The sequence below is a fragment of the Meleagris gallopavo genome, chromosome Z (genome assembly GCF_000146605.3).
Source record: "Meleagris gallopavo isolate NT-WF06-2002-E0010 breed Aviagen turkey brand Nicholas breeding stock chromosome Z, Turkey_5.1, whole genome shotgun sequence".
NCBI lineage: Eukaryota > Metazoa > Chordata > Aves > Galliformes > Phasianidae > Meleagris > Meleagris gallopavo.
In genome coordinates, this window is record NC_015041.2 from 67,329,364 (window position 1) to 67,348,765 (window position 19,402).

General features: G+C 36.4%; 1 protein-coding gene across 1 annotated transcript in view; it reads left to right on the forward strand.

The window, feature by feature from the left end:
- The window catches only part of SRFBP1 (serum response factor binding protein 1), an 88,642-nt gene that overhangs the window by 9,551 nt on the left and 59,689 nt on the right, over positions 1–19,402 (forward strand). Inside the window, exons 2-3 of the mRNA XM_031557403.1 lie at positions 6,242–6,330; positions 7,265–7,337. Coding sequence (XP_031413263.1) covers positions 6,251–6,330; positions 7,265–7,337 — 153 coding nt within the window. The 5' untranslated portion in view covers positions 6,242–6,250. The remainder of the gene's footprint in view (positions 1–6,241; positions 6,331–7,264; positions 7,338–19,402) is intronic.

Consider the following 19,402-nt stretch of genomic DNA (forward strand, 5'->3'; position numbering starts at 1 on the left):
TTTTAAGAATGTTGTGGATTTTGTTGGTTTTTGTTGCTTTGTGAAGCACAGTTGATACTACAGAATCAGGTCTAGTATTAAATGGGGAGGTTGGTGGCCCTGCATGTAGCAGGGGGGTTGGAAATTCATGATCCTTGGGGTCCCTTCCAACCTGGGCCATTCTGTGATTCTGTGATACAGTTTGGAACAGGCACACACCTTTCTCGATACATCCACAAACCTTTAGTCACACTTCGATTTTTTCCTAATTGATGGAAAACTCGCTTCATCTGGAGGCATGTTGTCTGTCAAGGCCTCAAAACAGGTTTTGGAAGTGACCAAGTGTAACATTTTTTTCTAATGTAGAGTTTCTTTGAGAACTTCGCTGCTCTTGTTTTAGAGATGTGAATGCAAATATCTTTGACTAATCGTGTAAATTTGCATGTGAATTGTGCCTGTACTATCATTTTGTCTGCATTGCTTGATGGCGATTTTGTTGCCATCACGGATCTTAAGGACCTTTCCGTAGTTATTTAGGTTTTTGGAACCCACAACAAACTTTTATTATTACTAGTATTATTAATAATTACCAATTGCTTCATTTTCTTTTCAGGACACATGACAATTTTCTTAAAAGGTTTTTTTACAACAGACTCTTAAATAATTTCCTTAAAATAACAAGAATCATGGTTTGCATTGTTCTATATGCAATAACTGCATTCCGTTAATTTAAAAAGGATAGTGTGTGTGATCAAAAGCTCCTGCCAGTACATCCAGCACAGATTCATTCCTTCTGAGACTTTTGTTAGTTGTAATTAAGTGATTTGTAACAGTGATTCAGATATCATCATGCAGACAAAGCTATTTTCTTGCAGAAAATACTAGAAGGAAATTTTTATACCAAAGGTATGATTAAACAGTCTTTTGTGAATGTTTTTTATCAGTTGGATTTCCGGGCTGCAGGTATTTGCTGCCAGCTTACATCAAGCTCTTAATTCAGCAGCACCGTCATGTCCTTCTCCACAGAGCTGCTCTCAGTCCACACGTTGCCCAACCTGTACATCTGTATGTTTGGGATCACCCAGACTTAGGTGCAGAGTCTTGCATTTGGCCTTGTTGAACCTCATTAGTTTCTCATGGACTCACTTCTTGAACTTGTCTAGGTCTCCCTACATGGCATCCCTTCCGTTGTATGACTTGCACCAGTATCAGCTTAGTGATGTCAGCAGGCTTGCTGAGGGTGCACTCAGTCCCACTGTCTGTCATTGGTCAATATGCTGAAGAGCACCGGTCGCAAGACGGATACCACTTGTCACCAGCCTCCGCCTGCCCATAGATCCATTGACCACAGATCTCTGGATATGACCATCCAGCCAATTCCTTCTCCATCAGGTAGTCCATCTGCTAAATCTCTCTCCAATTTAGAGACAAAGATAGGTTTGGGACCATATCAAAGGCTTTGTATAAGTCAAGGTAGATGATATCAGTTACTTTCCCTTTCTCTACCAATGCTGTTGCTCCATTGTAGAAACTCAGCAGATTGGTCAGGCACAGTCTGCCCTCAGTGAAGCTATACTGGCTGTCTTGATTCACCCCTCTGCCTTCCATGTACCTTAACATAGCCTCCACAAGAATCCATACTCTTCCCAGTAACTGACGTTACAGGTAGCAAGTACTGGGAGCTCCTGCCTGTGTGGCCAGTATCCTTTTAATATACGTTATACGGAAAAGAACAGTTCATGTTATAATCCACCACAGTAAATTGCACTAATTTGGCAAAGGTAAAATTAGAGGATTTTGAGTGGTGAGTCACTGGCACAGGCTGCCCAGAGCTGTGGGTGCCCCATACCTGGAAGTGTTGAAGAACAGGTTGGATGAGCCCTGGACAGCCTGATCTTGTGGGTGGCAACCCTGCATGGCAGGGGGAGTTGGAACTGAATATCTTCAACATCCATTCCAACTTAAGACATTTCATGATTCTAAAATTACACAGTTCTCTTCAGGCAAGTAATTTCCTGATGATCCTATCTCCCTTACTGTCTTTTGACAGAAGAAACTGCTTTCTGCATATGGCAAGAAAAGGCATATATGAATCTGGCTGGTGTATGAGGGCTGCACCAGAAATAATGCCTTCATTATGTGTGTCATTGTACTCCTTGGGTCTGTTGTAGTTTCCATGGAAATAAATAGGAGGCATTACTTTCAGAGCTGTCTGCATACATTGTGTTCACTTGCTTTATATTGAAAACTCTTGGGGCAGTAGAAGTCTATTCTGTGAAATAGCTAGACACTATTGGTTTTTGTTTTTGTTTTGTTTTTTTCCATTTCATCTTTGTTTAGGATTTATAGTAATAGAAATACCCTCTATGGTATCTGAGAAAGGCATAGTGTAGAATGGATGTAGTTTCTGGTGCAGTTCTTAAGCTAAGGTTTTTACTTCTGAAACATTCTTGTATTCTGTCAGGCTAGTGTGCTTCACTATATCGGCTTATTTTTGAAAATGAATTAATTTCCACTATTATTTCTTACAGATTTAAAAATTTATAAATTATCTATAATACAATTGTGGAATATTTCTTGGTGACTATGACCAGTTGTTCTTACTATTTAACAATTAGAGTGCAGTTGACTCTTTAGATGTTTTCTGCAAAACCAAGTGTCTTCCAAAAGACATCCCGTGTGCTTTATTGCAAAGAATCCTTGAAGTGGTTACCTCCATTTAAAACAGCATGCTTCCTGAATTTCTAGGAATCCTGGAATGTATTGCTATTGATAGGTCTGCTTTGAGATTTGCCTGAGGCTATAATTATTCTTTTGAGTTTACTGTTGCCTTGAAGTATATTGCAAATTCTTGTCTGTGTGCCCTAAAGCATTGGTAAGTCTGACCCTGTCTGATAGGTTAGCCTTTGCAAGTTTCGGTGCAGAGAATCATCCTGTTTTGTTGTCTTTTATTACTTAATATTTGTTTGTTTGTTGTAAATATTTTTATGAGTAAATGCTTATTATAATTTTTTAAAAGCCACCACAGCTTTTTTTTGTTGTTGTTTACTTGTTTCTGTTTGAGGAGCGTAGGGGGGTTCTTTGACTTTTTATTTTCTTTTTCATTGTTTAGTTGTTTGCCTGCCTTGCTTTTTGACACACGAAGCTGATGGTTCAGTGAGTCCTGGCAGCCACAGGGGTAGTCTAAAGCCCATTGTTTCAGGCACACTGTATATCTGAAGCAAAGCCTTTTTCATTTCTCTTCCAAATAACTGACTGCTTTCTTGAGAACTTCATGAGTACTTCCAAGAACAGAGTTGATGCATACTGTGTGAAAGAAGTGACTGTGGATTACATAAATTGATGTGCCTAGCCTGCCAAGGAGTGAATACCTTCCCTCATTCCTGCTGTCATATGTCTACAGAGATTTTATTGGCTGGCAGCTGGAGAGGCAGGGTCTTGGCTCGTTTACGCCCCAGAAACATGCTGTGTCTGCATTAAGATTTCTATAAAAATACATTACAAAACATTTTGGAGAGAAAGTTAAATATAATTAGTATTTGGGTATGCAGTAACTACCATGTTAAGTCACTGTATGAATTCTTTGAATTCAAATGAGTTTATAGCTTGGAGATACTTTAAAAAGCAAACAGAAAGCAACCACCTTCCTTCTGAAATGGTGTACCCAGTTTACATCTTCTTGAACATGTAGTATCTAAGAAGTGTTCAACTAGAATATGCTTTATTTTCTTTCCTCCATTTACAAGAAGTTTTATTACAGGGAACTATTCTTTAAAAAGATAATTCCCCTCAATATCAATTTTTAAAAACAAAATTACACCCTAAGATGGCAAATGTCAAGCATTTCTTTGTTAGTGCATGGAGACTTACAAAGTGCAGCTATCTAGCATAGATTTGGCAGAGTTCCTGTGACTCGCCACTCACTAACTAAAGAGTTTCCTCCTAACATCTAATCTGAATATTCCTTCATATAGTTTAAAACCATGACCATTTGTCCTTTCGCTACTGGCTCTAGCAGTAAGGCCCCCATCTTTCTTCTATTTTTCCTTTAGGTATTGAAACACTACAATCATGTCTCCACTGGAGCTTTCTCTTCTCAGAGCTAAACAACTCCATCTCTTTCAGTACCTTTCAGCAGGAGAAGTTTCCAGTTTTTATGGGCCTCCTCTAATAGGAGGAGTTTCTATTATGGCAAGGGCTCCTGAGCGGAATGCTGCAGATGGAGCCTCACAAGAGGGAATTACCTCCTTTGACCAGCTGGCCACACTTTTAAATGTAGCAGAGGATATGGTTTCCCTTCCAGGCTTCAAGCATTCACTAACAGCTCATTTCTAGCTTCTCAACCACCTTTCCTTCTGTTATATCAAATGCATCACTCAGCTTGATCTCATCCACAAAGTCTCTGAGGGTGCACTCAATCCTACTGTCTATGTCACTCATAAAGATATTGAACAGCAGCAGTCTCAAGACAGTTCCCTCAGGGACACTGCTCATCACCAGCCTCCACCTGGACCTAGAGCCATTGACCAAACTCAGCCAATATGCTAATCCCACTGTCAGTGTCATTATCTTTTGGGGGACCATACAAAAGGCTTTGCACGAATGAAGGTAGATGGCATCAGTTATCTTGCCTTGTCCTCCAGTGCTCTCACTGTATTAGAAGACCACAAGTTTGGCCCAATTTGCCCTTTTTGAGGCTATCTTGCCTGTCACCAAACAACGTTTTCCCTTTTCTCTCTGGGCAATTTCAAATAACTACCAAAGAACAGTTGCCCTCCTACTTTCTACAGAAGCGTTGCTTTTTTTGCTTTAGTATGACAAGAGGAGGGACCTGCAATTTGAGGGTCCTATCCCTAGAAATTGTTTCAATAGATTAGTCCTTCAGTAGAATCACTGCTAAGCACAATATGAAGTTTAAATGCTTACTTATACAAGTAACTTAGCTACAAATGTAATAAGGAATGTGCATATTATGTCATTTTTTTCAATCAAGTAATGTCTTCTTGTCTTTTTGGTCTCAGACTTTCCATCATAGTGTAACGTGAAATGTTCCTCGACGAGCTTTGAAGATTTTTTTGTTGTTGCTTTGTTTTGTGGTTGAGATTGATTGTAGTTTCTAATGCTAATATTCCCTGGGAGAATTGATTGGATGATAACTTAGATATTTGGGCAAGATGCAGTCATTTTCATACTGTCTCTAAGAAATTATAAGCCAATATAGAAATTTGAGGTCAAGAACTTACTTGACAAAGTGGTGCCAGCTTCTTTTGAACCTTATCTGCATTGCATGAATCTAAGATAAATTTGACTTTGTGTCAGGAAAAATGATGCTTTTGTTTAAATATTTCATATTTTGTAAATTTAAATATGAAATTTTAATATTGATGCATTTTAATAAATAACATTTGAGAGTTAATTTAGCAATACTGTAAGTAGTTGTTGAATCTATCTCTATGAAATGTGCTTCATTGTGAAGACCGTGTTCTGTCCTAAGAACATGGGAACATAATGGAGTTTTAAAACCAGAAGATTCCAAAGATTTTTCTATTACTATTACATTTTTACTAACAATTGTAATTATTTTCCTCTTATTTTTGGGAGAGAAGTAAGACCAGAACATCCCTGTCAAGTTTTCTTTAGCATTAAAATACATTTTCAAAGGTAGAAGGAATTGGTAGAGTAGGAAGTTGAAATTGAGTGTAGCGCATTGAATATCTGTATAGAGATTTTGAATATCTACTTGTATATCTCTGTATGTGCTTATATTTAACAAGAAACTGATACATAAAAACATTTGCATATCTTGTTTTCTTTATACTAATTAGTGTTTAGTTTAAGAATCTTTCCTTAGATCTTTTAAAACGTTTCACAATGAAAATAAGATGAACTAATGGAAAAGTACCATTTTACCAGGACAGAAATAAACAAACTGAAGGCAAAAGATGAATCTTTACAAATCTGTAGCTCAGCCTGACTCTAAGAATAATATTAAAATATGGCTAGTTAGGAATGTCTTGTCTTCTGTTTAGATTTGAGATGCATTTTTAGACTGTCGGTTGTTCTTCCTCAGATGTTTGTGAAAGCGGTTTGACTTTGAATGAAATCTTAATTTGTTTCAACTGGAATTTGGTTAGCAGCAGAACACACTGTTTTCAAGAATGGCTTTTGTTGATTTCTAAAATGCAAGTTAATGTAACATGTATTTTATATGGAAATTCATCAAGACCGAGGAGGTTCATATTGTCTTCCTTCTTTCTGACAGGTTGTGAAGATGAGAAAAGATGTGAAGAAAGCCAGAGTCCTGACCATTCGCAGACTGACCAGACACATCGGGAAATTGAAGTTGAAAAAGTCAGTTTTAAACATCATTGTTCTTCTTTGTGTTTTAATAAATGAGATAGTAACTGGATTGTCATCCTAATAACAGGGACAAGGGGTAAACATGTATTACATAGAAAACTTAGGGCACGCTGATATATTTATTCTATTACTTGTATTTTTACTTTATTTTAGATAGATACAAAATACTAACTGAAAAGTAGTTTAATGAAGTAGAACGGAGCTAACATGTTTTGAAGGATTTAGTATTTGAAAGTTAATCACCACAAAGGACCTTTTGCAGCACTTCCAAAACCATCAGACTTGATTTTTTATGCTCTTCTGCTCTTTATCATAAATTGTCCATTATTTTCTCACTGCAGTTCTCTGCAAATTTGTATAATAAAAAATATTATTTAGAATGTATATTTATACAAGTTATGCTTTTTTAATAATTAGTGTTAATATTATTAAAGCAACATTTTCAAGATTGTACTTTTAAAGATAACTGTCCCAAAGCAACTTGTGTTATCTCAATGGAGATAAAAAAATAAAAATAGGGCAAGTTTGTTACAGTGTTTGAAATGTAAATTGAATGTACTATTCTTCCATAAACTTAGCAAATTGTATGGGCCTAGAAAAGATCTATATTTAAATATTGCAGATCTTAGAATGCAGTTCTGTTTGAAATAGCAGTATCTCCTATGTGTTGATGGTAGGAATTGTAGTCATTCTCTTCTAATCAAGTAATGCTTTTCCTTTCGATTATTTTGCTAAATCTTCAGTGTTTTTTTTCTTCTGTTCAAAACAGGAGAAACATTGTAGTACTGAGCCACTCTTCACCACAGTGTTCATCATATCAAGGGAATGTGATTGTGCTCATTCTTAGGATAGCTTGGTAGTATGACCATTCTCTAATAAAAAAGTGAATAAAACTCAGTTTTTTTAATAAAGACTTCATTTACAGGGGTTCAGAAAACTTGAAGATAAAGAACCAAAAACGAGTTGAGAGATTAATAGAAGAAATCCACGCTATGAAGGTATTACCATATTTATATATTTACATATTAAATATACTTAAGTTTAGCAATAAAAAGCTTTGTTTTTTAGGACTGCGTTATTGAATCCTACCTGGAGAATTTTCTAAGTCAGGTTTGCTGTTACTGTAACATATCTGGTAAATCAAGAGTGTTTCCACATTTCCATCTTTGTTTGCTGCATCTGTCAAGTTGTTGAACAGTTTGAGTGTTTAACTTGCCAAACTAAACTTGAATTTGTCTGGATGAATGTTGCTTGAAGTTTGTACTTTGACAGTGTAAGTGCAGGAATTAATTTCTTTGTGCCAATTAAGACGGTAAGAAGTGTTTTCCATTATTGATCATGGTATTGTCAGTATCAGTTCTCATAGCTTGACATGACATACTACTGGAATATTGCTTTCAGCTTTAAAGTTCTGTTCTAGTTTTTGAAACCTTATCTTCAAGAAGCAGGTAGCATGGGATTCAGTTTTTTCTTTTTCTTTTCTCCTGCTGTTGATACACTTTTTGTATTTTTTTGCATTATGATGTATAAGCAAATGCTTCAGAGGTTTTATAACTTCATAATGTTCTCTATTTCTTGTATCTTGATTTTAGCAGATAATGCTTACAACTACATATTTTGAAATGGGTGTAGACTCCAGATGTCCGCACAAGCATTCTCTGTTGCGTGAGAGAACTACTTTGACGTTAAATGACTGTTTGGGTTTTTTTTTCCTTGATCACTACAGTGGTTGAATGACCTTTACCTGTTTGTTTATTTATCTATCAATTAGCATAATCTTCAAAAGAAGCTGGTTAATAGAAAGGCTTCATTAATCCATTTCCATGACATGCTTTTTGCCTGATTCATCAGATGGAATCTCATGGATTTTTAGCATATTATTTGTAAAACAACTGAGCTTCCACAATTCAGTAAAGGGGAAAAGGAAATGTTCATCAGAGAATTGCAGGATTGGGATGGACCTCAAGAAATCCTTGAGTCCAACCTTCCTGGTAAAGTAGGTTCTCCACAATAGGTCACTATCACTGTGCTGCTCTGTAAGAGAGTAGTCAAACAACGTAAGGGTTGTCCACACGGTGCTTTTACTTCCATGACTGGCTCATACAGACATCCTACCACCATACAGCACAGCCAGCACTCAAGACTGTATTGTCCACATATGTTTTGTAAGTTGATAGAAACTTTCTTTCAGTCTATTTTTTTCCTGTGCTCCTGCACTTAACAACAGTGGTTGGACTTGGTTTACCCCACTCAATTCTAAGTAATTTACAATCGGTTAAAATGCCTCCATGTCTTCTGGTCTGTGTATATACTGGGTGTAGAAATGTTTCTGGAAGGAAACAGATGTCTAATGCACTTAATAACCTTCCTGGGCTACCTGTTTCTGTGAAGATGGAATCTAGAATAACAAGGTCTCTAAACTGAGATATCTGGAGATAAGTGGCTGGTTCTGGTATTCATACTGTTACATACTGCTTTGAAAAAAAAAAAAACACAAACCTTTAATAGTGAGGTTGTCATTTGGCTAAGCAGAGAATGAGCCGTGTGGAATTAAAGGAACACCTCAGTTGTCAGTAGTGACGCATTGATGGTACTTGAGTTTCATAAGTGCAGGTCCTGTGAGTGTTAACTGTAAGTCTGATTGTTGAGGGAGGACAGATTTGTAATTTGGAGAGTGGTAAATAAAGTTTGCTTTGAAATAGTTTGAACAGGAGGAGTGAGCAGCAGAGAAGGAGGAAAAACTCTTCAACTTCGTGGGCAAATAGCTATTAAATCAGTAGTCCTTTTTGTTTAAAAGAAAAAAAAAAGAGCACCAATATTATATTCATACAATTTTAATAGCAAAAATTAATTTTCTTGGTTGTTTTTGTTGATTTTTTCTTCTAAAATAAACAAATAAACACTTTCTGACTATACAGTATATTTGTTTCTTAAATAAAAATGCCTGTTCTTTTTCTTATGAATCACAATCTGAAAGGCACTAGTTGTTCACATATTTTTTCAGCATTGTTGGGTTTTAGACTAAGAGACCTTTATGGAGTTGGCATAGAAATATTCCTTATTCATCATGGAAAAGAAACAAGACAGCTTTCACATAAGTCATTCAAATTCCCTGACACAGTAGAGTTTATACTGGTAGAACATCACACTCAGAAACCTTTTCTTAAGTTATTGATCAATGTTATTGAGTTATTGAGCAATGATTTCATATGGAACACTTTACATAACATGATAATGTATTTTCAGTTTTTTAGGAAATAATAGAATAGAAATGGTTAATAAGGTACATTGATTATTGGTCCACAAAGGTTTAACTTAAAGCAGACTTGCATCATCCAAGCTAATCCAGCAGTTTTGATGTGTGGATCATAAGCACAGGTCAGAGGGGATGCAAATCCTTTTGAAACTTCTGTGTGTGCAGAGTACAGAAACAGGTTGTTTTTGTTGCAACCTGTAGAAATAGTCCATACACTACTACTGCTTAGTGTTTTATGTAAGAAAATTCTCTTCTCTCCTACTGAATGTTTAGGCTTGAGGCTGCAAATCTATAGAATTTCAGCTGGGAAAAAAGAAAAAAGAAAGAAAAACACCCACTTCCATGCCAAAAAAAAAATTCATCGCTGTGGCCAGAGTGGATAGGAGCCAGAAAGTAGACATCAAATCAGAATCTGACAGCATTTACAGATAAGAGATTTTTTTTTTTTATGGCTGCGTACAGCATCTAGAACTTATTCATTCTTTGCACAAAGTGTTTCTGTTTTAATTAATTAATAACTGGGTTAATTGCTTGCATTAGTTCTCAAATCAATTGGAATAGAACAGTGTTTTTTGAGTTCTTCGGGATTTGTTTTGCCAAAACTCCATACATTATTTTCTAAACAATTCATGAATAATGATAAGAAAAACAGTGATTATTCTTGTCTTTCTAATGTGGTTTTACTGTTTTGAAACAATGAATTGTATGTATGGTAGTTGTTTTTGTTTCTCAGGTGTAATGATTTTTCCAAAGTGGATTAATTATACACTGTAGAGTTGTTCTTACCATAGTTATGAAGCTAGAATATTTTCTAAAATTCCTTTATACAAATACGACTGATTGTCTAGTAAATTCTTAGTAGTGGATAATTTACCTTGAATTATCCAAACTTATTTTCTGAAACTAGAAGACAGCATGAATAAACAGGAAGTAAGGACTGACTGCTTGGGAAGATGTAAACGCTTTGAGTGCTCAAAGACAGTGTTAGAAAAGTCAGGTGTCAGCTTGAGATCCATTTTGTGAGGAGTGTGTAGTGGCAGAAAGAGTGGCTTCTATAAATATATTGAGAGGAGAAGTTAAAGTGAAATACGGGTTCATCATGAGGTAGGGGACAGTGGCAGAAGATATGGAAAAGGGTGGTTGTTTGCTGTTTGTATGGTTTTCCACTCTTGTTTTTAGTCTGTCTGTTCTGCCCTTCAGCCTTAGTTTCCAGAGCTTATGGAGTCTTTGGGAGTAAAGTGTCACCCAAAGTGATGTTGCAGTTAAGGAGTGCATAAAACTTATCTGGTCCCACTGACTTGTATAAGTTTTACTTGGGTTGTAAAAGGAGCTGGCTGATGTCATGAGTCTGCTTTCATCTAAGCAAATGCAACCTGGTCAGTCTCAATTTAATCTCTGGAAATCTATCTAGAAGATAGTTCCAGGAACAGAAATGGTAGGAAAGTGACTGGGAGTATCTAGAATTGGTTTACTTAGGGTAAATTATGTCTGATTGATCACATTAGCTTCTAAGATGATATGACTGGTTGTATGAGCAAGAGGGAACCAGCGGCAGTTCTATACCTTGACTTTAGGAAAGCTTGTGACTTGATCTCCTTCGAGCCTTTGAGAGAGCAGCAAGAATTCATGGAATAAGATAAAAAAGAAAGATCACAACCCTAAACTTTGAAAGAAAATTGAATTTTTTAGGCTCCTGCTTAGAATCTCATGGGTGTCCAGTCCTGGAGGGAAATCCAGGAGATTTTGATTTTTCAGAGTTCACCTCCTCCTAACTTAAAGATTTAGCTATTCCAACACACAGAAAGTTAATCAAAAGGCAGTAGGAGGCCTGCAGGATGAGCAGAGAGATCCTGATGAAATAAGATGTGAAAGGAAAGTATAAAAAGAGGTGGAAACAGTCACATGATCTGTGACGGTGATAGACACTGACCAAGTGTGCATCTGGAGTTGAATAAGGCAAGGAAAGTTCAACAAGAGCAGGTGTAGAGTCTTGCGCTTGGGGAGAAATAGCATGCATGAGTACAGATTAGGAGGTCATCTGCTGAAGAGGATCTCTATGGAGAAGCACTTGGGTGTTCTTGTGGGCAGCAAATTGGCCATGAGCCAATAGTGTGCTCTTGTGTCCAATAAGGCCGTACTGGGGTCCATTTAAGAGTGTGGTCAGCAGAACATGGGAGTTGCTTCTTCTCCTCTGCTGTCCCCTGGTGAGGCCACATTTACAGTACTGTGTCCAGTTCTGGGCTCCCCAGTTAGAAAAAGACAGGGATCTCCTAAAAGGAGTCCAGCAGAGAGTCACAAAGATATTAAAGGGCCTGGAGCATCTCCTATACGAGGAAAGACTGAGTAACCTGGGTCTGTTCAGACTGGGGAAAAGAAGACTGAGGGGGGGATCTGATAGATGTTTGTAAATATCTAAAGGGAGGTGGGGGTAAATGGATAAGCTTGGGCTCTTCTCAGTAGTGTGTACTGAAAAAAGGAGGAGTAATAGCCTAAAACTTGAACATAGGAAGTTGCATACAGATGTGCAGAAGAACTTTTCAGTAAGGCTGATGGAGCACTGGAACAGGTTGCTCTGGCAGGTTGTAGAGTCTCCTTCTATGGAGATACTCAAGACACATCTGGACACCTCCATGTGCAACCTATTGTAGGATATCTGCTTTAGCAGGGGGTAGGACTTGAAGCTCTCTTGAGGTCCCTTCCAACCCTTCGAATTCTGTGACTCTATGAAGAGTTTCAACAGCGAAAGGAAGACTGGGGAAAAATGTGAGCCTTCTCCTGAATGGACAGAGGATTTCTGATGAAGGATATTACAAAGATCAAGGTATCTTCATTCCTGCATTTAAATGGTAAGGCCAACCTTCAGGAACCTTGGGTCCCTGAAACCAGTGGGAAAGTACATACCAAAGAAGATTTACAGAGTAGAGTCAGGTTAGGGAACATTTAAACAAAGTGGACAAATGCAAGTCAGTGGGATCTGTTACAATGCACCCATGGTTGAAGAGTAAGCTGACCATTGTCATTTATGCCAATCATCTTTGAAAGGTCTGGGCCATTGGGGGAAGATTCCTGAGAACTGAAAAGTAAATACCACTTTTAGCTTCAGGATGAACAACAAGGAAAAATCAGGGATATTGTAGGCCAGGTGATGTCTCCTTAATTGCCACTATAATGGTAGGAGCAAATAGTGCTGAAAACTATTTACAAAAAAAATAAAGGGCAAGCAGCTTATTTGGAGTAGTCAGCCTGGATCTATGAATGGGAAATCACACTTGGCTGAACCCGTGGCCTTCTATGTTGAGCTGACTAGCACAGTAAGCAAGATGAACAGCAGAGTTTTTTCTTTTCTCTACTTCAGTAAAATTTTTGACACTGTATGCCATAACATTCTCATTGACAAATGGCAGTAACATGGAAGATAAATCCTGAAGTGGATCAAAAACTAGCTGGGATGCAGAACAAAAAGGGGTTTTGTAGTATGATGAAGCCTGCTCAACAAGAGGCTAGTAACTGGTAGTACGCCCAAGCGCAGAACAGTGCTGTATTTAGATCTCCTGTAAGGATAGGACAGAGCTAAAGTTTGAAAATAAGTAATTGGAAAGAGCTCACCAGACAGTTGTACTGCCTTTCAGAATGATTTAGAATTGAGGAATTGGACAGAGAGGAACCTGATGAACTTTAGCAAAGGAAGACACAAGCTCATCCACCTCTGATGCTGAGGGCCAGTGTCATAAAAAAGGAGGCATCGGTTCTGTCCCATTTTTAATCTTTAAGTGCTTCACGTTTTCACTTGTACATTACTTCCAATCATGTGGATTCCAAAATGAGTTATCTCACGTTTAATAGAACTGCTAGTCAGTCTACTGTTCTTCCCTCTTCTCAGGAGGTCAAGATATTTTAACTGAGCAAACTTAACAGCCTTTACATTGAAAAGCTGGTGTTTTTTTTGTTGTTGTTTTTTTCCTAGATTGCAAGTGTAAAATAATATGTTGAGTTATTGAAAAGAAAATTAAGAGGAAAAATGTGGGGAAGAAGCTTATACTGTATAATTTCAAGTTGGGATGCAGAAGCAACTGACAGCCATTCCTACTTCTATATTTCATTATGATAACAGAAATAATGACTTTTTTTACATCAAATACTGCTTTAGATTGTACTTATTAAATATAAAGACAGTAAATTTAACGCTTGCTTTATTTTAAGACTCTATCATTGACAAAATACTTAAATAGAAGCAGTTGTCATGTGCTGCTTTTCTTGTAAAAATGTAAGATTTTTAGTTACAAAGTGAAAACAGATTACAAAGACAGCATTTTGTTGGATTTGAGACAACTTGAGGAAAATATTAAAGTAGGTTCTAAATAAAGGCTGTCAACTATCTTAAAAATATGGCTTGCAGATGAAGCTTTTTTCTATTGAGTCTTGCATAAGAATTTTACTACTTTGTTTTTGAGATTCTTTTTTTTGTAAGGATGCAAAATAAGCTATTTTCACTTTTTCAGCAATATGGCTTGCAGATGAGACTCCATCTCCTTTCTGAGTCCTACATAAGTATTTTTATTTCTTGCTTTAATAAAGATGCAACCTTTGCAGTAGTACCATAAACAAACTAATGAAACCCATATGCCTTAATTTATTTGAAAATTGAGCAGCGACAGCAAACCAAAACACTTCTTGTTACTATTATTCAAAATAACCGGAGAAGTGTCAGCATGTTCTTGTGCTCATTTTGAAAAATGTATCTACATTCCAAATATACACATTCCAAATATAAACTCATTTTGTTGTTAAGTTTTTCATAATTCATGTAATTTTGAGGTAGAAAAGAGTATGTCTTTAAGCATTGCATAAATTTACTGTGTAGTTTGGCCATCTCATGCTGTGGTGTAAGTATTTCTGCAGCAGTTCCAGTCAATCTCTTGCTGTATACCACCCTTTGTAGTTTCATGTTTTTCTAGAGCAGCTAAGAAGAGTATTTCCAGAAGACAGTAAGTCTGTTTAGTCATTGTGGTGGATCTGTGCTAAACTCAGTCCTGTGCTAAACTCAGTCCTGCACTACTCTCAGCCCCCTTAATCAGCGGCCCTTTCTGGGACTCTGTCTTCTGATGAAATTTTGACACAGAAATTACATCTCTTATTCTTCACAGCTGTAAAAGAAATTCTTTTTAAATAGTGCGGTAAAGGTTTTATTCTTATTCCCTCTAGAGAGAAATTTCTTATTTCTGTTGAGGGAAGCAGGAGGCCTACCGTAAATCTCTTTATGGTCACACAGAAACTGATTAATTCAGAATGGTGACTGCAGCTGCTATGATTTTTTTATTCTAATTGATTGCTTTTGTGTGTAATTTTCCTCATGGTTGCCTCCTGCTTACAAGGAATATGTATAAAGTCTGTTCTGGGAATGTAATACTAATGTAAACATGACTTCAGTGCTGGACAGTCTCATTGGCACTTCTGTTAAGGAAAAGATTTAGTGAGCATGTGGGTGAATAGGATAAGGCAGAATAATTGTATGTTTAGGAAGTGAAAGTAATGTCCTGCAAATGAGTGGGAGTTCTAAGATATCAATACATGCAGTAAATATTGCCCACTGAATCAATATCTAGTCTTAACTATTCTAAATAGTCTTTGGCCATCTTTTACCAAAGCCTCTGTTTAAAAAGAAAAAAAAACTCCTTTTTTTTTTTGTTTTGTTTTGTTTTTTTGTTGTTGTTGGAGATAGTAAGTGAAAGACAGACATGTGTGACTAGCAATCACAGTGTTGGAAAGGTAGCAGTGCTGTTCTGTGGGGGTCTATGAGAATGAATGTTGCAGAGCTTGATGATCCAGAATCCTAAGATAGAGAAAATATGAGCACCAAAGCACTGCAGAACAGAATCACGAAATGGAACAACTAGGCAATGAAATGACTAAAGAAATCCTGTAATAATGCATGCAAAATAATACATGTGGTAGTGAATTAATGCTTTGTTTTCATTGGATCTGAATTGTCTGTTATCAGTGAGAAGGTGGATTTTGGAGTTACCATAGCCATGTGAAATTGCTGTATTGTTATCCCATGTCTTCAGGCAGAAGACAGTCTGTTCCTGTTTGAATCCATATATACTGTGTAAGTCTTCATACTGTAATTTGAGAGGGAAAAAAAAGGTTAAACTAAAAGAAGTATAAAGAAAAGTGGCAAGGATGATATGAGGTGTGATTTGGCATCTTTGATTTCTGCGTTTGAGAAATTATCTGAAATGATTATCTTAGTTTGTTTTTTTTTTCTTTTTTTTCTTTTTTTTTTCTTTTTTTTTTTCTTTTTTTCTTCATCTCTGGCACATGAAATAGGAGGTTTACCTTGTGCATCTTTCACACATCTCATCACACTTCATCTCTAGCAAAGGTCAAAGGTAATTTATTTTCTTTACTATACACTTTAAGAAGAGATAGAAGGAGTATTTCTCTGAGAGGAAGCAATTGGAAAAAGGAAGTCTTTTCTTGCTCCATTGCATCTGTTCTCTGAACTCATTTTTTTCATGCCCTCTGGAAGTGGATGAGAAAGGGCTGTGTACGTGGTTCTCTGTTTTTGTGCTCTTCCATCTCTGTCCACACCTCTTTGGTTTCTTCTACTTTCATTAATAATTTCCATTTCTATGTAAAAGCAGATTCTAGCAGATAGAGCTTATCAACTGAATGGCATCCATCTGTCTGTCACTGTCTTCAGCGGGAACTTGGTAGCATATCCTTTTCCTGGCTGCTTTGTGCTCTTACAGGCAGGCACAGAAAAAAAGTGTAGCTAGCTGTACGTAGCGTCCCCTTCTGGCAGGCACTCTGTTTTTCTTCAGTTTTTACAAAAACAGTTCATCTGGCAACAAGTGCTGTTGGCAACAATTGTGAATACCAGGGATAGTAATTCAAAACTGAAGATAGTTCCAGCCAGCACAAGGCTGCTTGGAAGTATGTTAACCCTGAAATTGCATGTGGTTGCTATTTTAATAATAGAAAAGCAGTGTGGAACAAACTGCCAGTACAGAGTGAAGTTAGAGCTTGTACCAGTCCAAGAGAACACTGACATTCAGAATCAAAAGATGTTGAAGGAAAAAATACTTAAATACTGATCAGTTTGGCATCATCATGTTTGCTATATTGAATAACGTAGCTTGTTTTTTCCTTTTGTATAACTTTTTAAATCCTTCTCACTGTAGTTATTTTCATAATACCTTCCACTTTTGAAATTTTCACAAAATTACAGACTTTCTGATTCTTTTTTTGTGCTACGATGAAAAGAGTGACTGTTGCTCCCTAAATGTGGCTACTGAATCAAATGAGAACCTCCGAAATTAAACAATTCATTTAATCTAATTAATTAAATAAAATGCCAAGTTCACAGTGTTCATCTCTGTAGACTGATGTAATTGCTGGCATTTGACTTGCATACCTCTTGAAATATTAAATTAGTTTATAAACGTGGCAGAAAAGAGCAGCTTATACTTGCCAAATAAATTTGGGTATTTTACAACAGCTTAAACAAGCTAGCTATGTTAACTCTTGTTTAAGGTTTCTTTCTTTTGTTATTTAACTGTATAGCTAAGTATTGATCCCTCAGATTCAACAGTTTGCTTTTAAGAGAAATTGTATAAAACAGCAGAATTTAGCATAGCAGAATATTTACAAAGAAGAAATTTTTAATTTATACAAAATCCCATTTACAATAATAATGAGTTCAGTTTGGTGAGAATTTTAATAGCATTATTTTTCTAGATAGCACTAAAAACAGAATACTTGAGAGAATTTTAGTGTGAAAACTAGATAAAAACTCACAGGTTGACACTGAATTTCACTTGGATCTAAACTGAGACAGCAATACTGTAGACATTTAGTAATGTTTAAAATTGGTGCCAGCAAAAACCTGACACCAGTATAGATTAAAAAAAGAACAATTGCTAGGCTAGTTCCACTTGAAATACATTCTTGCATTCCCAGTGATTAACTGTAGTTTTGGAGTACATTTTTTAACAGGTTAGTGAGAATTAGTTCTCATCAAAATCGAATGCTGTGTATTAACCTAAACTGAGACTGCAGTAGCTGTTGATCTTTTGTTCTATTTCGTTCTGATCATTTCCTGTGGTGACTTCTTTCATTTTGTTACTTTAAAAGGCAAAATAACTTCTGGTATTTTTTTCTTAATTTGTACTGTAGTATTCCTGCCTAAATTGTTTTCAATACAACAAAGCTGAAAATTAATGATTTCAAGGAAGAGATTTTTTAATTTTGAGATGTAGTATATTGAGATAAGAAACAAGTTAAAATAACATTAGATTCTAAAAAAGTTTTAGAAATTGAAAGCAATTGATGAAGAATGCAAAGTCATACTGAAAAATGTGGTATTTCCTTGAGGATGCACTTCAGAAAATTAGCAACTGTAAAACCCTTTCTTTTTATATCTTTTTTTTTTCATTGAAATACATGATCTAGATGTTTGAGAAGTGAAAAATATTGAAATTACTGTAGAATGTAATAACAATCTTCACTCATAATGGCAGAGGAGAACATATTTAAATAATAATTCATTTAATTTGTCTGCAGTTAGAGATGAAATGTATTCATTTTTACTAGATGAAACCTGTGGTTTCAGTATGTGATGATATAGCATCAAATCACCCATCAGATTCTGGGGGAAGCCACAATGCTGGTTGAACAGAACATTCTTGTATGAGACCTCTTTTTGTTGTGGTTTTGCTTTCTGGTAGCTGTCTGTTCTTTAAGATTTGAGTATTTACAATAAGATTTGACTTCTGTGGAAAACTGAATCTGGGTATCCACTTCCAGCCTGCATCAGACCAAGTTGCCTGTAAGTTGAGCAGAAGTTTAATTTTGTGGAATGTCTTATTAAAACGCTGCGTCCTTGAAACATTCAAATTTCTGAAACAGCATTTATTCAAACAATATTAGTACATATTCTTAAGGCAGTTCATAGTGAGGAGTCTGTGCAACAGGCAGGGCATTGCTACTTCACTGTAAATTCCTACTGTATATCTCTCACTGTAATGTGACTTGTAATTTTAATTTACAAAAAAGAATACATTATAATTTTTCTGGTTTATTTACCTTGTCTGTATGAACTTTGAGTGCATGCATACCTCAAACATTCAGTCTTCACATTGTCGGTGTATTACTTTATACTAAATGAAAATGATTGGGAATTCATTCTCTTAAAAGACAGTCACCCTGTAATCTTTTGTTATTCTTCTTTAAGTTTCTCTTAATAACCAGTAGGATACTGTGTATTTTTATAAGCCCTGAATGCTTGCATCACATGTCATCTCCATCTGTAATTTTAAAAGCAAGGTTTGATGCCAGGGAGATAGCAAAACAGACAGTGGCAGGGGCAAGTGAGTAAACTCCCTTATTTGCTCTCAGTGCAGGGTGCAGGCTGTAGAGTAAATATGCACAAACATTAGAAGTACTGAATGTCGTCTTGTCAGGGAGGTGAGTTGCCAGGAGAAAGGTAGAGAGATCTTGAAACACAGTGTGAGTAGACTGACCATATCATGTTTTGGGATTTTTTTGTACTTGGCATAGTTTTGTCTACAGATAAATGCTTTTAATTGCATTTTACTTAAATCAAGCATGAACTGAGCTTAACCTGGAAGACATAACAAGGCCTTTCCAGGGGAAGCATGGAGGAAGTTATTCTGTAAACCAGGGACACCTAAGTGCTGGAGTTTCCCTGCCCCAAAATGTGGTAGTGTGAGTCGCACCTTCAGCTGCATGGACTGTGGAACTGACACATCTGCAATTGGACATGTTTTTTGTTCTTTTTTTTTT